Source organism: Artemia sp. Qi Xiang Cuo, chromosome 1 (assembly GCF_049724085.1).
Source record: "Artemia sp. Qi Xiang Cuo chromosome 1, ASM4972408v1, whole genome shotgun sequence".
Lineage (NCBI taxonomy): Eukaryota > Metazoa > Arthropoda > Branchiopoda > Anostraca > Artemiidae > Artemia > Artemia sp. Qi Xiang Cuo.
Window position 1 is genome coordinate 58,294,475 of NC_142794.1, and position 23,479 is coordinate 58,317,953.

The following is a 23,479-nucleotide window of genomic DNA, read 5'->3' on the forward strand; positions in this document are numbered from 1 at the left end:
ATCAAAACATTAATAAGCAACTTGCATAACTTACAGCCCTTGCACCATAGATCGAAGTTACCATATAAAATACTAAATCCAAGTATCAAAGTAAACAAAGTATTAAAGCAACAATAATTAAGTTCCGTAACTCAGAACCATTTCCCCGGGGTTGGGTGGGGGGAGGGGGGTCAACCCCGGAAGCATAGTCATTTGACCTTTGAACTATCTTGAACCATATGGCCTTCTAAAAATTTTGACCAGATGCCCTTTGGGAAAGTGCGGCGTGGGCTAGTTGCCCATTAATTACTTTTGGCTCTTAAAAAAGAGGTAGAAGTTTCATTTAAAAAAGAGCTAGAATTTTAGTTGCCCTCCGATCCCTTTTGACTCTTGAAAAGGGCACTAGAAATTCTTATTTATAACCGAATGAGCCCCCTTCAAAGCTTATTCGACCACTCCTTTCATAAGAACTTTATATGCCCCCATGGCACATTTTACAACACTTGCCCCTGGATTCTGGAGGGCTGTTTTATCCCTGGATTTTTTTTATGTTATCTTGGTCTGTTTTTAACAAAATGGCTATATAAAAATTCGATTGGACGCATTTGGGGAAAAGAAGGTTGGGAGGTGGGGGCTAGTCGCCATCAGATCACTTTTGACTCTTAAAAGTTGAATTGGAACTTTCAATTTCTAATCGTTTGGGTCCCTTCCAAGTTTATACGACCACCTCTTACATAAAAAACCTTATATGCCAACGCGGCATAAATTACAACCCTTCCCCGGACTCTGGGGGGGGGTATATTGACAACGAAGTTTTTGTTATCTGACCGTTCGACTATTTCAAACAAACTAGTTATCTCAAAATTTTCATTGGATATATTTGGGGAAAAGAACGTGTGTGTGTCAGGGGGGGGGATATACGTTTATACGACCATCTTTTCCATAAAAACCTTATATGCCCCTGCGGCATAAGTTAAAACCCTTACCCGGGCTCTGGGGGGCGGTATGTTGAAAACGAAGCTTTTGTTATCTGATCGCTGGACTATTTCAAAAAAATTGGATATCTCAAAAATTAGCATTGGATGCATTTGGGGAAAAGAGGGTGTGACAGGGGGAGGAGGATAGATGTCCTTCGTTAACTTTTGATTCATAAAAAGGTAACTAGAACTTTCAATTTCCGATCAAATGAGCCCGCTCTGAAGTTTATACGAGCATCCCTTCCATAAGAACCATATGGGCCCCCAGGACATAACTTACAGCACCTGCCCTGGATCCTGGGGGGTTGTATCGATACCGGAGTTTTCGTATTTGACCCTTGAACCATTTTTAACAAAATGGCTATCTTAAAATTTTACCGGATTCATTTGGGGAAAAAGGACGTGGGGGGCTAGTTGCCTTCCCATCTCTTCTGACTCTTAAAAAGTAAACAATAAATTCAATTTCCTATCAAATGAGCCCTCTCTGAAGTTTATACGAGCATCGCTTCCATAAAAACCATCTATGCCCCAGGGCATAACTTACAACGCCTACCCAGGGCCCTGGGGAGGGGGGAATTGTGTTGACCCAGGAGTTTTCGTTATATGATCTTTGAACTATTTTTTAAAAAATGGCTATCTCAAAGTTCTCATCGGATGAGTTTGGGGGAAAAGGGCGTGGGGGTCCAGCTGTCCTCCGATATCTTTTGACTCTCAAAAACTGAGCCAGAACTTTCAATTTCCAATCAAATGAGCCCTCTCTGAAATTTATACGAGCATCCCCTCCATAATAACCATATATGCCCCCAGTGCATAACTTACAACATCTGCCCCCAGGCCCTGGGGGGTTGTGTCGACACTGGAGTTTTGTTTTATGATCTTTGAACTATTTTTTAAAAATTAGCTATCTCAAAGTTCTTATCGGATGAATTTGGAGGAAAATAGACGTGGGGAAGGGCTAGTTGTCCTCCGATCACTTTTGACTCTTAAAAAGGGCACTAGAACCTCCCGATTTCCAATCGAATGATCCCCCTCCGAAGTTTATATGACAACCCCTTCCATATGAAGTGCCTCTGGAAAAAAAAATTAAAAAAACATTGGAGCCCTATGGCCTTAACTACAGACAACGCTATAGCCTTGCCTCTGATTATTCTGCAGTAATATTGCAAAATTCCTTAAATTGAAGCACTTGCACATTTAAGAAATTAAATCTTACTTGGACTGTGCAAAGGTTAGATTTGCCGGGTTTTAGGACCTGACTCCTTTTTGTACTGCAATGTTGTAAATTGTTTAAGCTTGATCATAACTTGTTTTCAAGTTAGCAAGTTACCTTGTTACTACACCAAAATAGCCCTACGAGTTCTGATTCAGTTTTATTTTGCATTAGTCGAACTTAATTCGTTTGGCATCAAGTTCAGTCTTCCACCAAGAAAGTCTGCTTAAATGCTGTGAGTATTCACTGCTTGTTCTTAGATTTTTTATTCTTTGATCAATTCTGTAGCAATCCCGTAACGTTTCTTAGCTTAAACTTGACACGATTTTGAACGTAATCATGTCGTTGCTGGGTTTTGCATCCGTCTAAGACTTAAATCGTATTTCAGAAACAAAAAACTCTCCTTTTGCCAATGATCAAAAGTACTGGCATATAGAGTAACTACCTCCATCAATATGGACAATGGTAACGAATTTCTTTGTGCCACCCCGATCCACGCCCTTCTGCCAATTGAAAATAGTTAGATCCCCCTAAGACTTAGTTGAAAAGTCTCCCTCGTTCCTGCTAGTACCAGGGTTATAAGATTTGATGGTTGAAATTTTATTCACGGAATTTCCTTGATTTTAGCAATGTGTCAAATTTTGAAGAGATTCCCACACTCCTGTCACAAAAGGAAGTTGGGTTTAAAGTTTGCCTTTAAAAATCTGTCCCATCTAGTCCCCTTGTTCAAAAGTATCTGAATCATAAACTTCAAGTAAATTTGAACACTTTCATACAAAGGTCGGAGAAAGGGTCTATCCTTAAACAGGTTCATTGGTCCAAAATACTGGGTTCGTAATTTCCGAGCCAATTCGTGAAATTTGCTGATCTTTGCTGAAGAATTTGACAAGAGAAAATGGATGGCAATTGAGGGACAAGGGATCCACTTTCTGCCTACAATCTTACTCCTTGAAAATCCTTGCATAATCCTTGAACACACCAACCTATCCACTACTATCTGCTAAAAAGTTAGCGTTGAGGGAGTTTTTGGGAGGGTTACGATCCGCACTCTTCCCCAGTTAATCGAATCGAAAAGAAATGAATCTGTCAGTGATTGTGGTTCCAACAAGATGCAACATGCCTAATTTTCTCCTGAAAAACTGTTGGTGGGTAAGGGTAAGGGTTGGACCAGTCTTTCTCCTGAAAGACTGGTCCAACTTCTCCCTTTTATCAAGCAAATCGAAAAAGCTGATATAATTCCTGTTCAAAAAAGGCTCTAGATGCCTATCTCTGTAAAAATTAAAGGAGTGAGAGAGGCAGGGATATTAGAAAGGCTTCAGGCCTCCTTTGCGTCTCTAAACTCTTACTTAAATCCACTTTGAGAAAGGGGCCAACTGACTACTATTCTGCAAAAAAACTGGGTGTTGAGGGAAGGGCCATGGATTACTTTTTTTCTCTTTCTAAACAGATTGAAATTCTCGAAAACACATATTCAAGAACGCAAATTGAAATGGCTTAACCTTCTCTGGATAAGCTGTGGTTTAATGGTGTTCAAGAACCAGTTTTGTGTCTCAAATCTTATGGCTTGAAAGTCCTTTAATGACTCTAGTTCAATCAAGTTCCTGCATGACTGCAATTCTGCTATGGACTGGTAGTGACTAGGGGGTTATACCTTCAGCGAAGTATTGCCTGCCTACCTCTCTGGTGAAAAGCTGGTGACAAAGGGTAGTGCTGGAGGGCTCAAGAGTTCATTTTAAACTTGCATATGCCAAAATAGCCCTACGAGTTCTGATTCAGTTTTATTTTGCATTAGTCGAACTTAATTCGTTTGGCATCAAGTTCAGTCTTCCACCAAGAAAGACTGCTTAAATGCTGTGAGTATTCACTGCTTGTTCTTAGATTTTTTATTCTTTGATCAATTCTGTAGCAATCCCGTAACGTTTCTTAGCTTAAACTTGACACGATTTTGAACGTAATCATGTCGTTGCTGGGTTTTGCATCCGTCTAAGACTTAAATCGTATTTCAGAAACAAAAAACTCTCCTTTTGCCAATGATCAAAAGTACTGGCATATAGAGTAACTACCTCCATCAATATGGACAATGGTAACGAATTTCTTTGTGCCACCCCGATCCACGCCCTTCTGCCAATTGAAAATAGTTAGATCCCCCTAAGACTTAGTTGAAAAGTCTCCCTCGTTCCTGCTAGTACCAGGGTTATAAGATTTGATGGTTGAAATTTTATTCACGGAATTTCCTTGATTTTAGCAATGTGTCAAATTTTGAAGAGATTCCCACACTCCTGTCACAAAAGGAAGTTGGGTTTAAAGTTTGCCTTTAAAAATCTGTCCCATCTAGTCCCCTTGTTCAAAAGTATCTGAATCATAAACTTCAAGTAAATTTGAACACTTTCATACAAAGGTCGGAGAAAGGGTCTATCCTTAAACAGGTTCATTGGTCCAAAATACTGGGTTCGTAATTTCCGAGCCAATTCGTGAAATTTGCTGATCTTTGCTGAAGAATTTGACAAGGGAAAATGGATGGCAATTGAGGGACAAGGGATCCACTTTCTGCCTACAATCTTACTCCTTGAAAATCCTTGCATAATCCTTGAACACACCAACCTATCCACTACTATCTGCTAAAAAGTTAGCGTTGAGGGAGTTTTTGGGAGGGTTACGATCCGCACTCTTCCCCCAGTTAATCGAATCGAAAAGAAATGAATCTGTCAGTGATTGTGGTTCCAACAAGATGCAACATGCCTAATTTTCTCCTGAAAAACTGTTGGTGGGTAAGGGTAAGGGTTGGACCAGTCTTTCTCCTGAAAGACTGGTCCAACTTCTCCCTTTTATCAAGCAAATCGAAAAAGCTGATATAATTCCTGTTCAAAAAAGGCTCTAGATGCCTATCTCTGTAAAAATTAAAGGAGTGAGAGAGGCAGGGATATTAGAAAGGCTTCAGGCCTCCTTTGCGTCTCTAAACTCTTACTTAAATCCACTTTGAGAAAGGGGCCAACTGACTACTATTCTGCAAAAAAACTGGGTGTTGAGGGAAGGGCCATGGATTACTTTTTTTCTCTTTCTAAACAGATTGAAATTCTCGAAAACACATATTCAAGAACGCAAATTGAAATGGCTTAACCTTCTCTGGATAAGCTGTGGTTTAATGGTGTTCAAGAACCAGTTTTGTGTCTCAAATCTTATGGCTTGAAAGTCCTTTAATGACTCTAGTTCAATCAAGTTCCTGCATGACTGCAATTCTGCTATGGACTGGTAGTGACTAGGGGGTTATACCTTCAGCGAAGTATTGCCTGCCTACCTCTCTGGTGAAAAGCTGGTGACAAAGGGTAGTGCTGGAGGGCTCAAGAGTTCATTTTATGTCTCCAATTCCATGGCTTGGAAATTCATTTAATGATTCCAGTTCAATCAAGGTGCTGTATGCCTATAGTTCTGCTAAGATATTACCAGTGGCTAAAGGATTAAGGCAGGGGTGGCCAACTCACGGCCCGTGGTCCGCATGCAGCCCGCCCTAAACATTTTTGTGGCCCGCAAGATTCATCACACTTCTATATTCTGCACCCTCATGATGCGCGCACATCTTGGAACACACAGATTCGATGTTTCACTCTTAACAATGTTGTTTATCGATGTATATTGTGCAAGTATTATATTATTGTGTTGTATAGCCTAAGTATTATCAATGTATTATGTTATCCAAGTAGTTATAAAAACAGTGAATTACATTCGATCACATGCACTTGCGCATTGACAATTTAAGAATTTTCTGAAAGAATTAGATTCTGAATGCGGTGACGTTGTCTACTTCTGTCGAATCAGGTAGTTGAGTCGTGGAAGATGTTTACATCAATTTTGTCATTACGAGAAGAAATTGATTTGCTTATGAAAGACAAACGACAAAAAATGAATGACAAAAAAAGTTATGTGCCAGAATTACGAAATGATGAGTGGTTATCGGATTTATGGTTTTTAGTGAATATTGTCAACAAACTCAATGAATTATATATCATTGCCAGGGAAAGATATCCTCCATAGTCAATACATTTAACCACATCCGAGCATTTCAGAAGAGGTTGTTGTTATTTGAATCACAATTGAAAATTAATAATGCTCACCACTTTCCATTGTTGATAGAATTTTAGAAATGAAAATGTAACAATTATATCAAATAAGCGACAGAAATAAGAAAACTTGCATATGCTTTTGAAAACTTATTCAACAATTTAGAGTTAAAAAAATACACCAAAAATGTTTTAACTATTTTCATCTCCTTTCCATGTTGAAATTGAGTCTGTCCCAGAATATCTCGAAATGGATCTGATTGACATACAGTGCAAAAATGAATTAAAACGTATGTTTGAAAATTCATAATCAAAATAGATTTTTTTTTTTTTTTACATTTACGTCAAAAAAAAAAACTTATCCAATTCAAGAAATTTGGCAAAAAATTTTTTTGGCGCTTTTGGTTCAACTTATACCTGCGAATCGTTTTTTTTTTTTCTCGGAAATGAAATTGACCAAACACAAAACACGCTCAAACATAACGGACGCTAACCTGCAACACCAATTACGATGTGCAAATTCCCAAATTGAGATCGACTTGCAAAAGCTAAGTGAAAAAGTGAAGAAATAAATATTGCACTAGTGAAATAAACATTTTTCTATAATTTCATGTTTTTTTATTTCTTTTTTCTATTTTTAGCATTATATATTTTTTACAATGTGCATTTAGTATCATTATTATTATAATATTATCTATGTTTATATGTAAAAATAATAGTAAACATACTTATTGGAGGTTTATCGTGCGGGGTCACCACTTTTAAAGGCAAAAATGGCGCAAAGAGTTGCTATGCCACTTACTGGAGGGGGAAGATCCCTCTTTGGCCCCAAATTAGTGGGATATCCGCGGGTACTCCAACTCTTCCGTATACTAACGTGATCGGATGGTCTATGGCCACATTTAAAGCCAAAGTTTACCGATAAGGTTTTTTAACCAACTCTTTTAGATTCGACCTAAGCTGAAAAATTAAAAGAGTATATAGAAAAATCTTACTGTATTAACAATCACGCGGTATAAAAAGAACTGACTAAAAAAGGGACTTTTCCTCCCAGCCCGCTAGTCGCAGCACGCGTCGGGGGTTACTAGGGTGGTAATGAATCTTTCCAGCCAATCCTTGGACTTGCTAATTTACTGGCCGACCTCCCTAACTGCGCAATTCTTTCCCTCGTGGTCTATTAAGTACGTACGCAGTTAAGAGGACCCAAAATAGCGTCAAAAAATAATAGGAAAATTAATATTTATTACTTAAGGAAGAAAATAATTAAGGGGCCAAAAGAAATGAATCTGGGAGGGACATTTATCAGACAAAACTGGGACCAAGGGTTCCAACACCTTCCTCCTAAGATAAATGGCCCACATCCCCGTTGGATTGGCTGGAAATTCAGACACAAAATCAAATTGAAATAAACACTAAATTTCTTTTTCATCTTCCTCTGGTCTTCCAGGTCTTCCAGGTTTATTTCTTCCTTAGAGCTCCTGCCGTGCGAGGGTTTTCTACCTTGCCGAGTAGTGTGGGGTACTATGAAGTTTTCCTTGTTTTTCAGTAGTTTCTCTTCCTCCTCCGTTGGAACTAATTGCAGGATGTAGTCCTCGGGTCTCGAAGAAATTGATTGTGCACAGCACAATCAAAAACACAAATTTTCTTGCTCTCACGAATTTACATTTGAGAGGAGCAGAGAATCAACTTCTGGCACATGTGATGATGCCAGCCATCGTGAAAAATTGGCTGCACTAGCCTCTTAATTTCCATATGTGGAAATAACCCCAAATCTCGATAAAAAAGTAAATTGCCCTTTGGCATAATTTCAAATAGTCTAAGGCCGAAAATTAACAGGCCTGTGAAAACGATAAGGGTTTAGGAAAATGAAGTAAAAATCTGAGTAAACCATGAATTGCTTTTTCTGGTTTCCCTCCCCTGGGATTAACTGAAGAATATACGTTGATGCTAATTGAAAATGAAATTTGGATACATCTCCCACTGAATACAATTTGCCGAAAATAATTGTCGGTTCCCATGAAGAATAACAGCTATGAATAGGGTTGCTGGACAACGGTTTGGGTGAAGTATGAAGTGACTGGGAGAGAGAATCCCCCAAGGACTCCAGATCAGAAAGGCAAAATCTCGGTAAAGGGATCACAACTTATCTGCCAGTTGTGTATTGAGGAAAATGGCTACCTTTTGCGACTTCCCGCAGGGGATCTTCCCCAAGGGATTCCTCCCCCTCATAAAGGATCAACATATTTTTTGAATTGATAATACTAATTTCACATTCGTTTCCAAACTTTTCCAATCCGACTCGACATTCAATATCTCCCAACTTTCCCCCAACCCGTTGTAGGTCATTCATCTCTCTTTTGTAATTATCTTCTTTTATTCCCCATGGGTCTTTGACCTCTTTTTCCCCCTTATTGTCTATGTTTTCAAGGCAGAGCCCATCGAACATTTTATTTTCCCCCCTAATGCTTATATATCTCTTTATTTCAATCGGGACTTGCCGTCAGCTTTCCCATCATCTGCCCCTGGTCTTGACTTTATTTTGAAGTCGTATTCTTGTAGGCAAAGGGCCCACCGTGCTAATCGTTGGTTACTGGCTTCATTATATTTAGCCATTTCAATGGGTTGTGGTCTGTCACTATTGTAAATTTTCGTCCATATACATAATAGTCCAGTTTATTGACCGCTTAAATTATCGCAAGGCATTCTTTTTCAATTGTGCTATAATTCAATTCTGCTTTTGATAATTTTCTGGATATAAATGTGATTGGATGTTCCCCATCTTCACAATTTTGGGATAAAACTGCCCTTAATTCGTAATCTGAAATGTCAGTTTGTAGAACAAATGGTAAGGAAGAATCTGGATTTCTCAGTATCCTTTCGCTACAAAGAGCATCTTTCAGTGTATTAAATGCATTTTGTTCAATTTGTGACCATTTGATGGGGTCTACGGCCCCCTTTCTTGTTAACTCCGTCAAAGGCGTAGCAATTGTTGCAAAATTTGGTATGACTTTTTGATAATATCCTGCCAACCCCAAAAATGACCGAACTTTTTTCTTTGTGGTCGGAACTGCTGCGTTTCTAGTTTTTTCTGTTTTTTCCCTTAATGGGGCTATTATACCGTTTCCTATTTTGTGTCCCAGATATTCTGTCTGTGTCTGCACTAATTTACATTTTTCTACATTCAAAGTTAGTCCTGCTCTCCTCAGCCTGGTTAATACCTGTTCCCTATGGATTAGATGTTCATTGAACGAGTTAGAATATACTATAATATCATCCAAGCAGGCTCTTGTATATGGTAAGGAATTTAAAATATAATCTACTAGCCTTTGGAATGTTGCTGGTGCCCCTTTCAGTCCGAATGGCATGTACCTAAATTGGTACAACCCAAATGGAGTAATAAAGGCAGTTTTGGCTGAATCATCTGGGTCCATTTTTTCTTGCCAATATCCCCTTCTCAAGTCTAAAATTGATATAAAGTTTGCGGAGCCAACTCACTCTAGAATTTCATCCATTCTTGGTATTGGGTACGCGTCTGATTCGGAAATATTATTCAGTTTTCTGTAGTCTATGCAAAATCTAATGGAGCCATCTTTCTTTGGGACTAATACGACTGGTGCTGCAAATTCTGAATTTGATGGTTCTATCATCCCTAACTCGAGCATTCGGTCAATTTCTTTTTTCATTTCTTTTCTTTTTGCTTCCGGTATTCGGTATGGGTATTGTTTTATTGGTTTCTTGTCCTTTAATAGTATTTTATGTACTACATTTTCTATTTTTCCGATTTGGTCTGTTAATACGTCTGCAAATTCCGTGAAATACTTATTTAATTGGGATTTCTGAGCTTGGCTCAGATATGTTTTTGCCGAAACCCTTTCAATGGCGTTTATATGTGTTTCTGCCGGGTCTATTGTACCTAAAGGGGCACTTTCCTCGTCATGTTCTGAGGTCGAAATCATGAGACAGCGCTTTTGCGGATCCTTGAGGTTTCCTTTTTCATTTTCCTTGTTAAATTTCCTCAGTAAATTCACATGGTAAACTTCTTCCTTTTTTCTTTATTTCTCTCAGTAGCTCATGTAATTCACATAATTCATTTTCTTTTTTCCCTTAAAAGTTCACTTCTAACTCAAATCAAGTTTATTATTTCCTTCTGGAAATAAATTGATGACTTCCTCCCCTATCTTGACTTCGCGCATTCGGGAGGATTTGTAGTACTATGTTTTTGTTTTGTCTGCAAATTTCCCCTGTGCTTGTTTTGCAATTTCATGGTATTTATGCAGTTTTTCTCGTAGTGATAGCAAGTGGGTTATAACTGTTGCTTCATTTTTCTCCTCATTCTCCCATGATTCCTTTAAAATGTCTAACACCCCTCTTGGGTTTGTCCCATATAGTAATTCAAATGGCGAGAACCCTGTAGCTTGGTGTGGAGTTTCTCTGTATGCAAAAAGGACATAAAGAAGCATTTTGTCCCATTGGTTTACATCATCTCTTACAAAACGTCTCAACATACTAATTAGGGTTCCGTTAAATCTTTCTGTTACTCCATTTGTCTGAGGATGGAATGGAGTAGTTAATACCTGTTTAATACCGAGAATTTCGTATAATTTTCGGATGTATGTCGATATAAAATTGGTTCCATTGTCTGTTAAAATTTCCTTCGGGATTCCGTGACGCGAGACATATTTCGCTAATTCTTCTGCGATTTTCGGTGATTTTACTGTTCGCATTGGGAGATCTTCTGGGTATCTCGTGGCCAGATCATTAATAACTAAAATGAATCTGTTTCCCGCGCTAGACTTCGGAGGTGGGTCTACAATGTCCATTGAAATTCTCTCAAATGGTTTGCCGAAAATGGGCATTTTTTTCATTGAACTTTTTCATTTGGTTTTTTGTATGTGAATAATTGACAGTCTTTGCATCTTTTACAAAAGTTGATAATATGTTTTTTTAAATCCTTTTCACCAAAAACGCTGCAAGACTCTATCTCTTGTTCTTTGGGATCCCATGTGTCCCCCCGTTGGGCTTGAGTGAGCCAATTTTATTACCGCTTTCCTTAATTCATGTGGTACCAAAAGTTGTAGTTTTTTAGCGTTTTCCCCAGTATCCATTATTTTGTAAAGTAGATTTCTATTATTGGAAAACTGTTTAGATTGCTGATTTATTTTATTCGTTAGTGCTTGTTTTATTTTCCTGCATTCTTTATCGTTTGTTTGTATTTTTGCAAATTTTTCGGAAGTTATTCCGAGTTTTTCAGTTAGTTCCTCTTTGGTCTTTTCTGGTTCTTTCTCTACGGTCGATAATTTCTCTTGTTTTTGGTTATATTCCTTTTCATCCGTCCTTCATTTGCCTTTAAGTTGTCTTGGTTTTTTATTGTTTATGAGTATATCGTCGTTAAACTGAAGTGGGTTTTGTATATTTTGGTCATCATTTCCATTAGTGGGGGCACAGCCTCCCTTTTATTTTTTTCTTGACTCCGTGTCACCGCATTTACTCTTTTTATCATGGAGGTTGCTTTTAGTGCAAGGAAGTTTTCGATATTTCCGAAGTCTCCCCCTGATAAAACGTCTACTGCAAGAGTAGGTACAACCCCTACTTTTAATTCTTTTTTAACCGTATTTCCCTCTTTCTTGGCTAACTCTATTATGACCTGAGCTGTCGGACATTTATGTTCTGCTCCATAGTAGTATAGCGATGCCACTTTATTTTTGTAATTTATGTCAGTTTTCTTTATTAAGTGTTCCCGTACATAGGTTTGGTCGCTGCAGGAATCAATAGCTATTTCTACCGATTTACCATTTAGTTCGCCACACACTTTGTGTGATTCTGCAAATGCTTAAGTTTTCATTTTCTCCGGGCTTTTAACCCATGTGGTTCTCTTATACGTTTGAGACTTTTTCCAATTCTCTCGGGATCGATCATTTCTCGGATTGTCTTGTCTTCCGTATGCCCCTTCTTCCCTTGTTTTGCAATTTTTGTCGTAGTTCTTTTCCGCGCTTCGGCACTCTGAGGCATAATGTCTTTGTTTATTACAGTTATAACAGGTAACGTCATACTGTTCCTATTTTTGTCCTTATTTTCTACCGTCTTTATTTGGGTAAATGGTGCTATAGTGGCAACTCAAGTGAAAGTGGTAGCATGTTAATTCTCCGTGTGTTTCCCATTTTTGGCAAGCATTCTTTTTGGTCTCTGTGTGTGGGTATTTTCATCTATCATGTCTTACCAGCCTGAGTTTTTGTGGGACTGTCTACATTCTAATGTCAGTGTGTCTGCTCTCTAATTCGGACATTTCTTTCTATGTTTTTTGGGGTTTCTCTGTTAAGTACATTCTCTTATTTTGATGGGTATTTTCTAAGAATTGTTCCATCGCTGTTTTATTAACTATTCCCGTTATCTTATCTTTTATTTCCTCCGGGTCTTCTAATATTGTATAATTCTCTATCTCTAGCCATTTTAAACACATATCTTTCAATTTGTGCCCGTGTTCTTTATAAGTTTCGTTGTCTCGTTTTCTTTCGCTTCTAAACCTTCTTTGAAAGTGCTCGGGGAACAGTTGAAATTTTTCAAAAATGGCTTTTTTTAGCCTTTCAAAATCTCTTGAGTATTCTATTGGTAATGCTTTATATGCAAATTGTGCTTTGTAGTTAAGGAGGGGTTGTATTCTTGTCACCCAATTTTCCCTTGGTAATCCGCTTAATTCTACCGTTTTTTAAAAATTGTATATGTATAAATATACATCTTCATTTTTCTTCGTTGGTTGAAGGTTTGCTGCTTGCATTACCTTTATTGTGGACGATTTCTGAGACTCTTGGGAATTTCTCCCTGCAATCATTTCCATTATGTATTTTCTTTCCTCTCTGTCTGCCTGTTCCTTTTTTTCTCTGGCTATCCTATCAGCCTCTTCCTTTTTCTCTCTTTCTTGTCTATCTTTCTCTCTTTCTTTCTCCATGAAATTTAATAGTTGTTGTGTCATATCTATTTGGGTACTTTTTCGTGAGCTCCTACTGGAAATTGAGCTTCTACTACTCCTGCTACTTGGCCTACTATGATTCTCACTGTTATTATATTCTCTTAACTCGTTTTCTGAGTCTACTTGTTGTATAATTTTTTCTTCTCCCCGCAACTCCCCTACTTTTTCTACCTTCTTTGAAGGGTGAATTTGTTTTGTTATACCCGTTCTTTCATGTAATAATTTTTCCTCATCTATTATCGCCACTGTTTCTTTTGTTTGGATTTCTCTATCTGCGAGTAATTCTTTCTGCACTTGTTTTAGACTTTTCTCTTCTTCTCTGGTTCGTACCGGGGATTGCTATATTACTGATTTTGGTTTGAAGATATCCTCTTCACATGTCTCAGAAATGTCTATTTCATCTGTTGAGTGATATATGGTTCTATCTGATGGTGTTTTTCTTATGGTAGTTCCAGCAGGAGTCGCATATAATTGTGTTTCTGAATCTGATTTTTGTTTTACCGCGGTAGATCTTGTCTGAATTCTTCGTTTGTCCGCCATTATTTCAAGGTTTATTTAACGTCTTTGATTCAAATGAAAATTCTTTTATCAATGTCTCTTTTTATCCTTTTTTGAAAATTATTTTCTTTTAATTTGTCGATTATTTTTGGGTGGCGTAGCCTCCCTTGTCTCACAAGTTATTTATTCACGTGATTTATTGATTAGTAAATTTTATTACCTCTTATTCCGACTAGGCACAGTTCCGATGAAAAATTTCGCTTTACGATCTTTACATACTGCCTCTGTGACCATAATAAGCTACATCTGTAGGCTAAATTACCCTGTCTCTTTGAAAGCGCGGAATTCTTTTATTATCAGATTTACTGATAGGACTTCAACTCGCTGTCACCACTTATTGGAGGTTTATCGTGCGGGGTCACCACTTTTAAAGGCAAAAATGGCGCAAAGAGTTTCTATGCCACTTACTAGAGGGGGAAGACCCCTCTTTGGCCCCAAATTAGTGGGATTTCCGCGGGTACTCCAACGGTTCCGTATACTAACGTGATCGGATGGTCTATAGCCACATTTAAAGCCAAAGTTTACCGATAAGGTTTTATAACCAACTCCTTTAGATTCGACCTAAGCTGAAAAAGTTAAGAGAGTACATAGAAAAATATTACTGTATTAACAATCACGCTGTATAAGAAGAACCAACTAAAAAAGGGACTTTTCCTCCCAGCCCGCTAGCCGCACCACGCGGCGGGGGTTACTAAGGTGGTAAATGAATCTTTCCAGCCAATCCTTGGACTTGCTAATTTACTGGCCTACCTCCCTAACTGCGCAATTCTTTCCCTCGTGGTCTATTAAGCACATACGTAGTTAAGAGGACCCAAAATGGCGTAAAAAATAATATTTATTACTTAAAGAAGGAAAATAATGGCGTCAAAAAATAATAGGAAAATTAATATTTAATACTTAAGGAAGGAAAATAATTAAGGGGCCGAAAGAAATAAATCTGGGAGGGACATTTATCTAAAAAAACTGGGACCAAGGGTTCCAACAATAATTAATAAAAATTCATTATTTTTGAATTTTTTCACTCCGAAAAATATCTATAATAGGTCGAAATCTAATATTGATATACATAATTTTATATGGGGCCCGCGGAGCTATGATGCATTTCCAAAGTGGCCCGCAAGATAATTTGGGTTGGCCACCCCTGGGTTAAGGAGTCAGCGCAGCAACTTGCCCATCTTTAGTTTTAAAATCATACATGTTAAAATCTTCGTCCGATTTCAAACGCGGTCTAAACTACCTACTTCTCTGTAAAGAAGAGGATTATTAAATATAGCAGGTACAGATCATTATCACCAAAGAAATAAGCTTGATCTGAGTTGTGAGCGCCTTAAGTGTGGTTGTTACCGTGACTGTCCGAAATTCGTGAATGTCGACATTCATCGATGAATGTCCGAAATACCTTTTTTTCTCCTTTGGTTTAGTCAGCGTTGCTAGTCAACTTTTTCAGTTTAATACAAGGTTTAATGATGACAGGTTGGGTTAGATTAGGTTTGGTTTGGTCAGGTAAGATTGGGCAAGGTTGGCTTAGCTTAGGTTTTTAACTCATTTCTGATAATTATAACCAAATTTAATCTATTCTAAACTGACATAATCTAACCTAACTTTAACTTTTACCATCATAGCTTGACTAAGATTACTCTTTAAAGGTGTCCTAATCGGACATTTTTCACAGTAGGAGTCTCTTGTATTGTGATAGAATAAGAGAAAACCTAATAAAAATTTTAAATAGGGAAGAATTTTTTTTTTTTTTTGTTCAAAATAAAATTCCAAAGTTTTCCAACAGAAAAGAAATGCAAAGAATGCTCAATCACAATAATTAAAAAATTGTATGAGATACAAAAATATGTGTACAATATATAAAAGAAAAGATGAGAAACCGTTCTAATCAAATAAAATTTTATGTTTTTCACAAGAAGAGGGTGCTTAAGGCTCACAACTTTTTATATTTCTTTGGCCCACATTTTCCCTTTATTTTTATATTGAAGTGTATATCGACTTATTATCCTCTAGCCCCAAACAAATAACAGCCTTAATTTCAACCTACAACGAGGACATGGATAGTTCTTACCAGAGTCAAAGTCAAAATTTCTCGTTTGAAAAACAGAAACCTCTTTGCTTCGAGTAGGTCTAGGTAGCTTTGCAATCTTGAATAAGTGTACGGAAAGGACAGAGCAAATTGATAGACATCTTCCTCACGATCGAATGCAAATGCCATGCTCAAAACGAATCCATTGTCATGTTCAGGACTTCGTCGGTAAAATACCTGACTAGGTAAAACGCGAACCCTGTTAAAAGAGTGGATGAGGTTTAGTCTAGAGTCTGTTGTTATTTAAATTTTGAATATTTCTTTTTAATTTTTTAGTTATTTGCGCTAAGAGAAATACTCCTAAAGCTGATTTAACTGGCTTGAGGATATAATAACGGCGGATAAATACCTCTACTGAAATTTCCACCGTGCTATTATACGGAATGGGAAAGACGATTTATATTTAGAGCCAGGGCGTTGTGTTACTTCTCGGGGATCAAATTTTTTCCAGAATCACACAGAATAAAAATTGTCAAGACAGATCATGTATTGTGACTTCAGTCTCTTACCTATTTCAAGTAAGCCACAAAAAAGGGATGAATTAGCTTTCTACGTTATCCCGGTACAGTTATTGTAAAACTTGGGTTTCGTTAGAAGTAATATGTGCCTATTCAAAATAAAGCAACGAGTTGTGTCCAACAGGAGAACTTTCTTACAACGTATCTTGGCTCACTTAGATATTCATCATTCTTATTTTTTGCTCTTGGCGTTTGAACATCATTGAAGCATATATTGACCACTGGACAGGCTATATTTATTCCAAACAGCAAGCACTGTAGAAATATCTCTGTTCAAATACCCATACAGCAATATTCAAAACTTTTTGATGGTAAAATTCTATTAGCGGCCTCTTAATTTTTTTCTCATTTCTTAAAAATAAATGAAAACTTAGCGTTACTACTACTTAGGCATTCTACAAAACAAGTCAGTGCAAAGAGATACACAAGATTCAATTGGAGAAAAAAAAGCGAAATATTAAAAAGAGTATTGAACAACTGAAAGTTCTAAAGAGTATTTTCATGTAGATAATTGTTGACCAATTGTTGACAAAGATCCAAAAATTGAAAAGAAAAAGACTTTATGTCAAACTTTTTTAACTGGAGATGGAAGCAAACTATTAAAACTTATAACTTCAACAGTTGATACTGCATTCTACTTTATTGTTATACGGGATAGTTTTCTAACTTATTGTAATTTAGTATCATCTAGTTGTTATGAGAAATACAGGGAATGGCAAAGTAATGAATACTAATAAAGAAGAATGAACTTACCATTCTGGTCTGCTTGTAGACTTTACAAGAGGAGTTAACCCATCTCTGAATAATGTCTGACTCTTGCTAAAGTTGACAATATTAAAAAGAACACGCTAAAAAAAGTGTCAAATTAGTAAATTATGTCGACTATTATGCGGCGACGTATTTAAAAGTAGGATGCGACATGTTTTAGAGAGGAGAAAGATTTATACGCTCTTCTCTCAAACAAAGCAAGTTTTTATTATTAGTTTGGTCAGTTTTTTCCATTTCAGTTGGATTAAATTTTCAGAAGTTACAATTTCCCATAATATCGTTACGTCCTCTATTGGTTTCACAGAAATGGTCACAAATTGTAGCTTTTGATAATTAAGATTTGTGCCACATCTTGGATCCCTAGAGAAATCTTCGCTTTAAAAGCAAGTGCTTAGCAATACTCGTAAAAAGAAAAAAAAACTCAAGTGAATTTCTGGTTTTTCCGCTCTGCTGTAAAATTTATGCTGTGGAGAAATTACCACCTTTTCAGTGTCAGTAGCCACTCTGTCGAAATTTGAATTTCGTCTATTCTTATGTAAAATGTTTACTTATATAACCTCAATTAAGAATAAAATATATTGGTTATTTATTTCAAAGAACTTTTGATATTTTATGTAGTGTCACTGCTGAAACTCCCAAGGAATGTTGAGGGGGGATGTTGAACTAAATCTAAAGATATTACCCAGAACCAAGTTGACAAAAGGGTCTATCCGTAATATTTCGGGAATAGCAAACCGTATAAAGTTGAAACTTTCATTAAATATTGAGGGGGATGTCGCACATAAGCAAAAGACACTATGTTCTTCTTAGTTGTTAAAATGGTGTATCTGTGATATCTCAGAAATGGCTAAGGGTATCAAGTTGAAACCTTCAGGGATTGTTGAAAAGGCCGTTGAATAAAACCAAAAGACGCTAGACATATCCGATGTAATCAAAATGGCGTGCCTATAATATCCCAGGAACGTGCATTGTCTCAGGAACAGCTACGGCTCAAAGGTTGAAAATTCCAAAGAATGTTCTGAGGAGGACCTTGAATTAAATCCCAAGACACTTATTTAATCCCGATTAATCCCGCAATATTCCAAGATTAGGCTTTCAAAAACAGGGTAGTAAATTGAAACTTTCAGGGAATATTGCGGGTGCTGTTATACATATGCAAAAGATACGTTACCCGAAATTTCTGGGTATGTTGAGCTAAATCAAAAGACATTACGCGCAACCAGGTTGGTAAAAGGGTATATCTGCAATATCTCAGAAACAGCTAAAGGTATGAAGTTAAAAAAAGTGGAAAGGGCGTATCTGTGATATCTCAGGAACGGCTGTGGTTTGTCAAGGATTCATAATTGTTTATATCCTAAATACCACCAGTTTAGAGACGGGGTTAGTTAAGACAGACAAAAAATTGACTGCACCAATCCCAATTGGCATGTTCGGCCCAGCCCCATGAGTCCCTCTTCTGCATAGCTTTGCGAGATCTGTGGATTCAGTGGGAGGTATGAAATTCCAGGAAAATATTCACTGGTTATAATTATTCTAGCCATATTTCAAAGAATATCTGCTAGTTGATTGCAATCAACATGCTGCTAGTAATAATGACGTCTTTTTAGGATCATAATCATTAATCTATAGATTGTGGCTTCCAAATCATGTGAAAGAGAGCAATTAATAAGAGCACCAAACGATATGGGGATATTCAATTGATGACAGTAATTTCTCAGTCTCCTCGAATCTTCATCACTTGGGTTGCATTCAAAAAGAATATGTTGTGCATTTTCCGAAGTCTGATGGCAATTTCTGCATAGGGGTGTGTGGTGGATTCCCCATTTAAACAGATCAGCATTAAATAAAAATAGTTCCAGCTTTTAGTTTATAGTAGGGCATATTAAAGTCCTTAGATTTGAAAGGAGGATGCACAAAACGTTGGTAAGCAATTTTTTTTCGGGCTCTAACGACCTCTCTAAAATTGAACGTCCTTAAATTTCTTGGGGGAGGGTAATCTGTTGCCTTATTTACAAAATTGTCCGCCATTTCATTATATTTGATTTCTTTATGGCTTGGAATATGAATAAATGCTTTGAAATATCCAGTTGAAAATAGATAACTGATTTTTTGGCGTATCCTTTTCACGTCAAGGTCGTCAGCATGATAATTTATTTGGTTAAGAAGATGGATTGAAGAAAGAGAATCTGACAGACAGAATTGAAGTTTAGGTCCGGGATACAGGCAGCTGCCCCAGCTTTTGAATCTTTAACAGAACCGCCCGTGTAGACATGTATATAATTGGGAGAACGGGAATTCACGCAATTTTCAAAGATTATATAAACATCTTGGGCTGAATAGTATGATTTATTTTTTGGTAGCATGCCCGTAAGCCACTCAGCATGGGCCATCTCCCATGGTGGGGAAATAACAAAGGGAAAAGAGTCCATTACCAGAGAAGACCACTCTGGAAACTCCTTTAGATAGAGATTCCAAGAAGAATTTACAGAACTCATAGGGTACTCTGTACTCTGGTAAATACCGTCTTCTTGAAACAATGCTCGCTCATGTAGAGGGATGATCCCTGATGGTTTTCTCATTTTAAGAATTGGCGTATGCTTATGAAGTCCCATAGCAATACGGACTGCAGAATTTTGTAGTGACTCCAGCGTGTTAAACATACGTGAGGAACTATTAGCAAAAAAAAACTGGATGCCATATTCCATCTTTGCTCTAATATAAACTTTATAAAAATCAATAATTGTTTTAGGTGATGAGCCCCAATTGGAATTAGTAAGCCGTTTTAGGAGAGCCAGTTTCTGGATAATGTTACTCCTGAGTGTTTTGATGTGATCCTACCATCTTAATTTAGAATCAAAAACAATTCCCAATAATTTCACTGAAGATTCGTAATTTAGGGGGTAACTATTCAAAGCAATATTTGGTATGGATGCATGTTTTTGTCTAGTAAATAGGGTTGCTTTGGTTTTGGAAGTGGAGATAGACAGACTTAATGCTTCTGCGAAGCAAGAGATTATGTTGACGTCTTGTTTAAGATCACGGACTAATTCAAGGACTTTTCTGCCTGACTTTCATATTACTAGGTCATCTGCATGAAGACCAAGTAATGCGTGGTGGAATTGGAACTCAGATATATAAATATTAAACAGAAGGGGACTAAAGATTGCTACTTGGGGTAAATCTTCTCTAATAGGTATTCATGGTTCCTGGAAGTACCAATCTGCACAGCAAATGTTCTGTTGTTAAGAAAATCATCAATAAGGGCCCCAAAAGGAAAGTCAAGGTTTGATAGTACCTCCAGTAATTTCTGGTGAATGACACTACCAGAAGCATCAATCCAATCAAAAAGTATTGCAATGGTTGAATATCCTTGATTAAAGGAAGTTAAAATATCAAGTTCTAGGCAAGTAATATTCTCCTGTGAGCAGTGTTCCTTTCGGAATCCTGTTTGTTCAAGGGGATAGAGGCTGTTTATTTCTATAAACCATTCAACCGTGGTTAAAATCATTCGCTCCAGTATTTTATCTAGTGTTGTTAGCACTGAAATTGGTCTGTAGGATTTAATATTGTTTGACGGCTGGTTAGTCTTAAGGATGGGGTTAACAATGGCTATTTTCCATGATCTTGGAATTTTACGATGGATAAAATTCCATGGCAAATTTAGATATCTTTGGAGCTTCTTTAATCCACTTTATATATACGTCATCATGTCCAGGAGTTGACCTCTGCTTGCTAAGGTCAATTGCCCTCTTGCGACATTTCAGTAATTTGAAACTTTTTTTTTAAATAGATTGTGCCCAGTCGTCTGCCTCAAAATTCCTGTGTGAGCTTTTCCCTGAAAAAAAAAGCCTCACTGCAAATCCAGCAGCCTAGGCAACTCTATTAAATTTCAAACAGAGACCCTTGACAAAATCCTTATGTTTAAAAGCACATTTTGCAAAGAAGGATAAAAATAAGGTGCTTATCCATATCCAAACTAGCATGATAAAAGGATAATAGATGGTGCGACTCTCTTGATTTTCTTAGAATTTTTGCTAAGCCACTAGGGGATCATACTTGACTGTCCAGATCCACTTAACTGACTGTCGGTTAACCCTGACCTCCCCTAGCCTCCATTCTTTTTGGGAAAAGAGCAAATGTACAAAATGTTTTCTTTTAAAGGAATTTGATTATCACATCAAAAATTGCGTATTGTTTATGTATTTTTCTTATTCCCGGGTGGGGATTCCCATCCTGATACTCTCTCGTCATTGCCCTTAGAGAGAAGCTTAATTCATCTGTTTAATGCCGAGGTAGTTTTTCTACATTTTCCTCCACAGCGAGACACTAAACACTAATTCTTTTCATTATGTGCAAATCTACATAGAATTTGATTAGAGCAGTATTCATAAATATATATTGATACAGAATTAAAGAGTGCAAAGCGTAGCGAGTACTTACAAGGTAAGCTAGAATTTCTTACGAAAAAAAAAATTATTAATATGTATATACAGAGCCATATCCAGGATTTTTTTTCGGAGGGGGTTTTACAAAAGGATTTTTTTTTTGCGCGGGGGAGGGGGGAGGGGGGGTTACTAAAAATCTTTGAAAAACACATCAAATATTTGTTTATATTAATTTATATACATATATATATATATATGATATATATATATATATATATATATATATATATATATATATATATATATATATATATATATATATATATATATATATATATATATATATATATATATATATATATATATATATATATATATATATATATATATATATATATATATATATATATATATTAAAAATAATACTTATTATTAAATGATTTACTATTATGTTGAACAATAAACATTTATTCAAGGCCTACTTATATCAGAAAGATAAACAGTAGAGTCTAAGGCTGTAACAAAGGGGGTAGAGGGTTTGAAACCCCCCGAAATGTTTGTCCGACTTGTAGAAACGTAAGAAAAATGAACATCAGCAAATTTTTGATGTGTTTTTTTAAAGTTTTTTTTGTTTAATGTTTTGTATTATAATGTTAAACTAAACATTACACTGCCTGCAGGTATCTTTCCATTCTATGCCTCAAAGCATGGCGTGACCTGTGTTAATTTCCATGTTGTTCTCTTGAGGTTCTGACGATTATAATTTTATTTTACAGATGGTTTGCAACTACATTCGAAAGGGGAGTGGTCCTCCTGATCCATAATTAGTCAGGCGTGCTGTTATTCAATTTATACATGGGAAGTTGTCTTTCCGAGCAACCGCAGAAGAATTTTCCCTGAAGAAGAGTACGCTTGTGGATGCCATGAAACGATACAAGGCAAAAATGCAACATCTCGAGCAGAGTGGTGCTAGTGGTAGCAATTTTGACAATGACATTGTTCAGGAGACCACTAAGTTTGTTTTTACTTCCAAACAAGAGAAAGAGCTGGCTGCATACCTCGAAAAATGCTCACTGCTTAACCATGGGCTGACTCCCTATGCAACAAGAAAGTTAGCCTATCAATGGGCAATAACATTGAAGATAAAATTCCCATCAAGCTGGAAACTGAATGAGAGAGCAGGAGTGGATTGGCAGTTTCATCAAGCGGAACACCAGTTTGTCTATCAGAAAACCCGAAAATACAAGCCAGGCTCATGCTGCTGGCTTTAACGCTGTTGTCATTGGTGTCTTCTTTAGAAATCTTCAGGAGTTATATTGCAAGTATCATTTTCATCCTGGTCGAATTTGGAACTGCGATGAAACAGGAGTACCCACAGTTGTTCAGGCCCCAAAGGTGATTGCTAAAAGGGGAGCAAAACAGGTGGCACAGACTGTGTCAGCAGAAAGTGTGATTTGACCCAATTTCCCATAAAATAAATTTAATGTTACATTTAACTTGTATATTATCTTAATTAAATGTTAATAATATCTTAATCAATAATTACAAGCATTAATTAATGAATGTACGGAAATGCCCCATGTGTGCCCGAAGCCACCCCCTGGTTGGGGTGATTCTGGACACTTGAAGAGGCCAAACATTTTTGGGTCTCACCAAGAAACAAATTGATGGATGTCATTGAAAAAAATCACCAAGAAAAGTGAATAATTGAGCTATCTATTCATGTAAAAAGGAAGTTTGAATCTTTAGAAATACGCTTTTGAGGGTCAAAATCGTCAAAATGTACGGTTTCACCCCTCTCTCCCTTAGATGATTTCAAGGCTGGGCCCCGGCACGGTTACGCGCCAGGCTTGTATAAACTGATTCTTATAGTTGCTTGTCCTCTAGCCGCAGACATGAGAACCTCTTCTTGATATCACGGCGTCATCATAGGTTCGATACAACCACCCTGGGAAAAATACAAATTCTCTCTTAAAGTT

General features: G+C 37.0%; 1 protein-coding gene across 1 annotated transcript in view; it reads right to left on the reverse strand.

Moving 5' to 3' along the window:
• The window catches only part of LOC148956520 (cytosolic carboxypeptidase 6), a 77,130-nt gene that overhangs the window by 46,322 nt on the left and 7,329 nt on the right, over nt 1–23,479 (reverse strand). Inside the window, exons 4-5 of the mRNA XM_089085688.1 lie at nt 17,101–17,195; nt 15,812–16,028 (exon numbers count right to left, since the gene is read on the reverse strand). Of these exons, the coding sequence (XP_088941814.1) occupies nt 15,812–16,028; nt 17,101–17,195 (312 nt within the window). The remainder of the gene's footprint in view (nt 1–15,811; nt 16,029–17,100; nt 17,196–23,479) is intronic.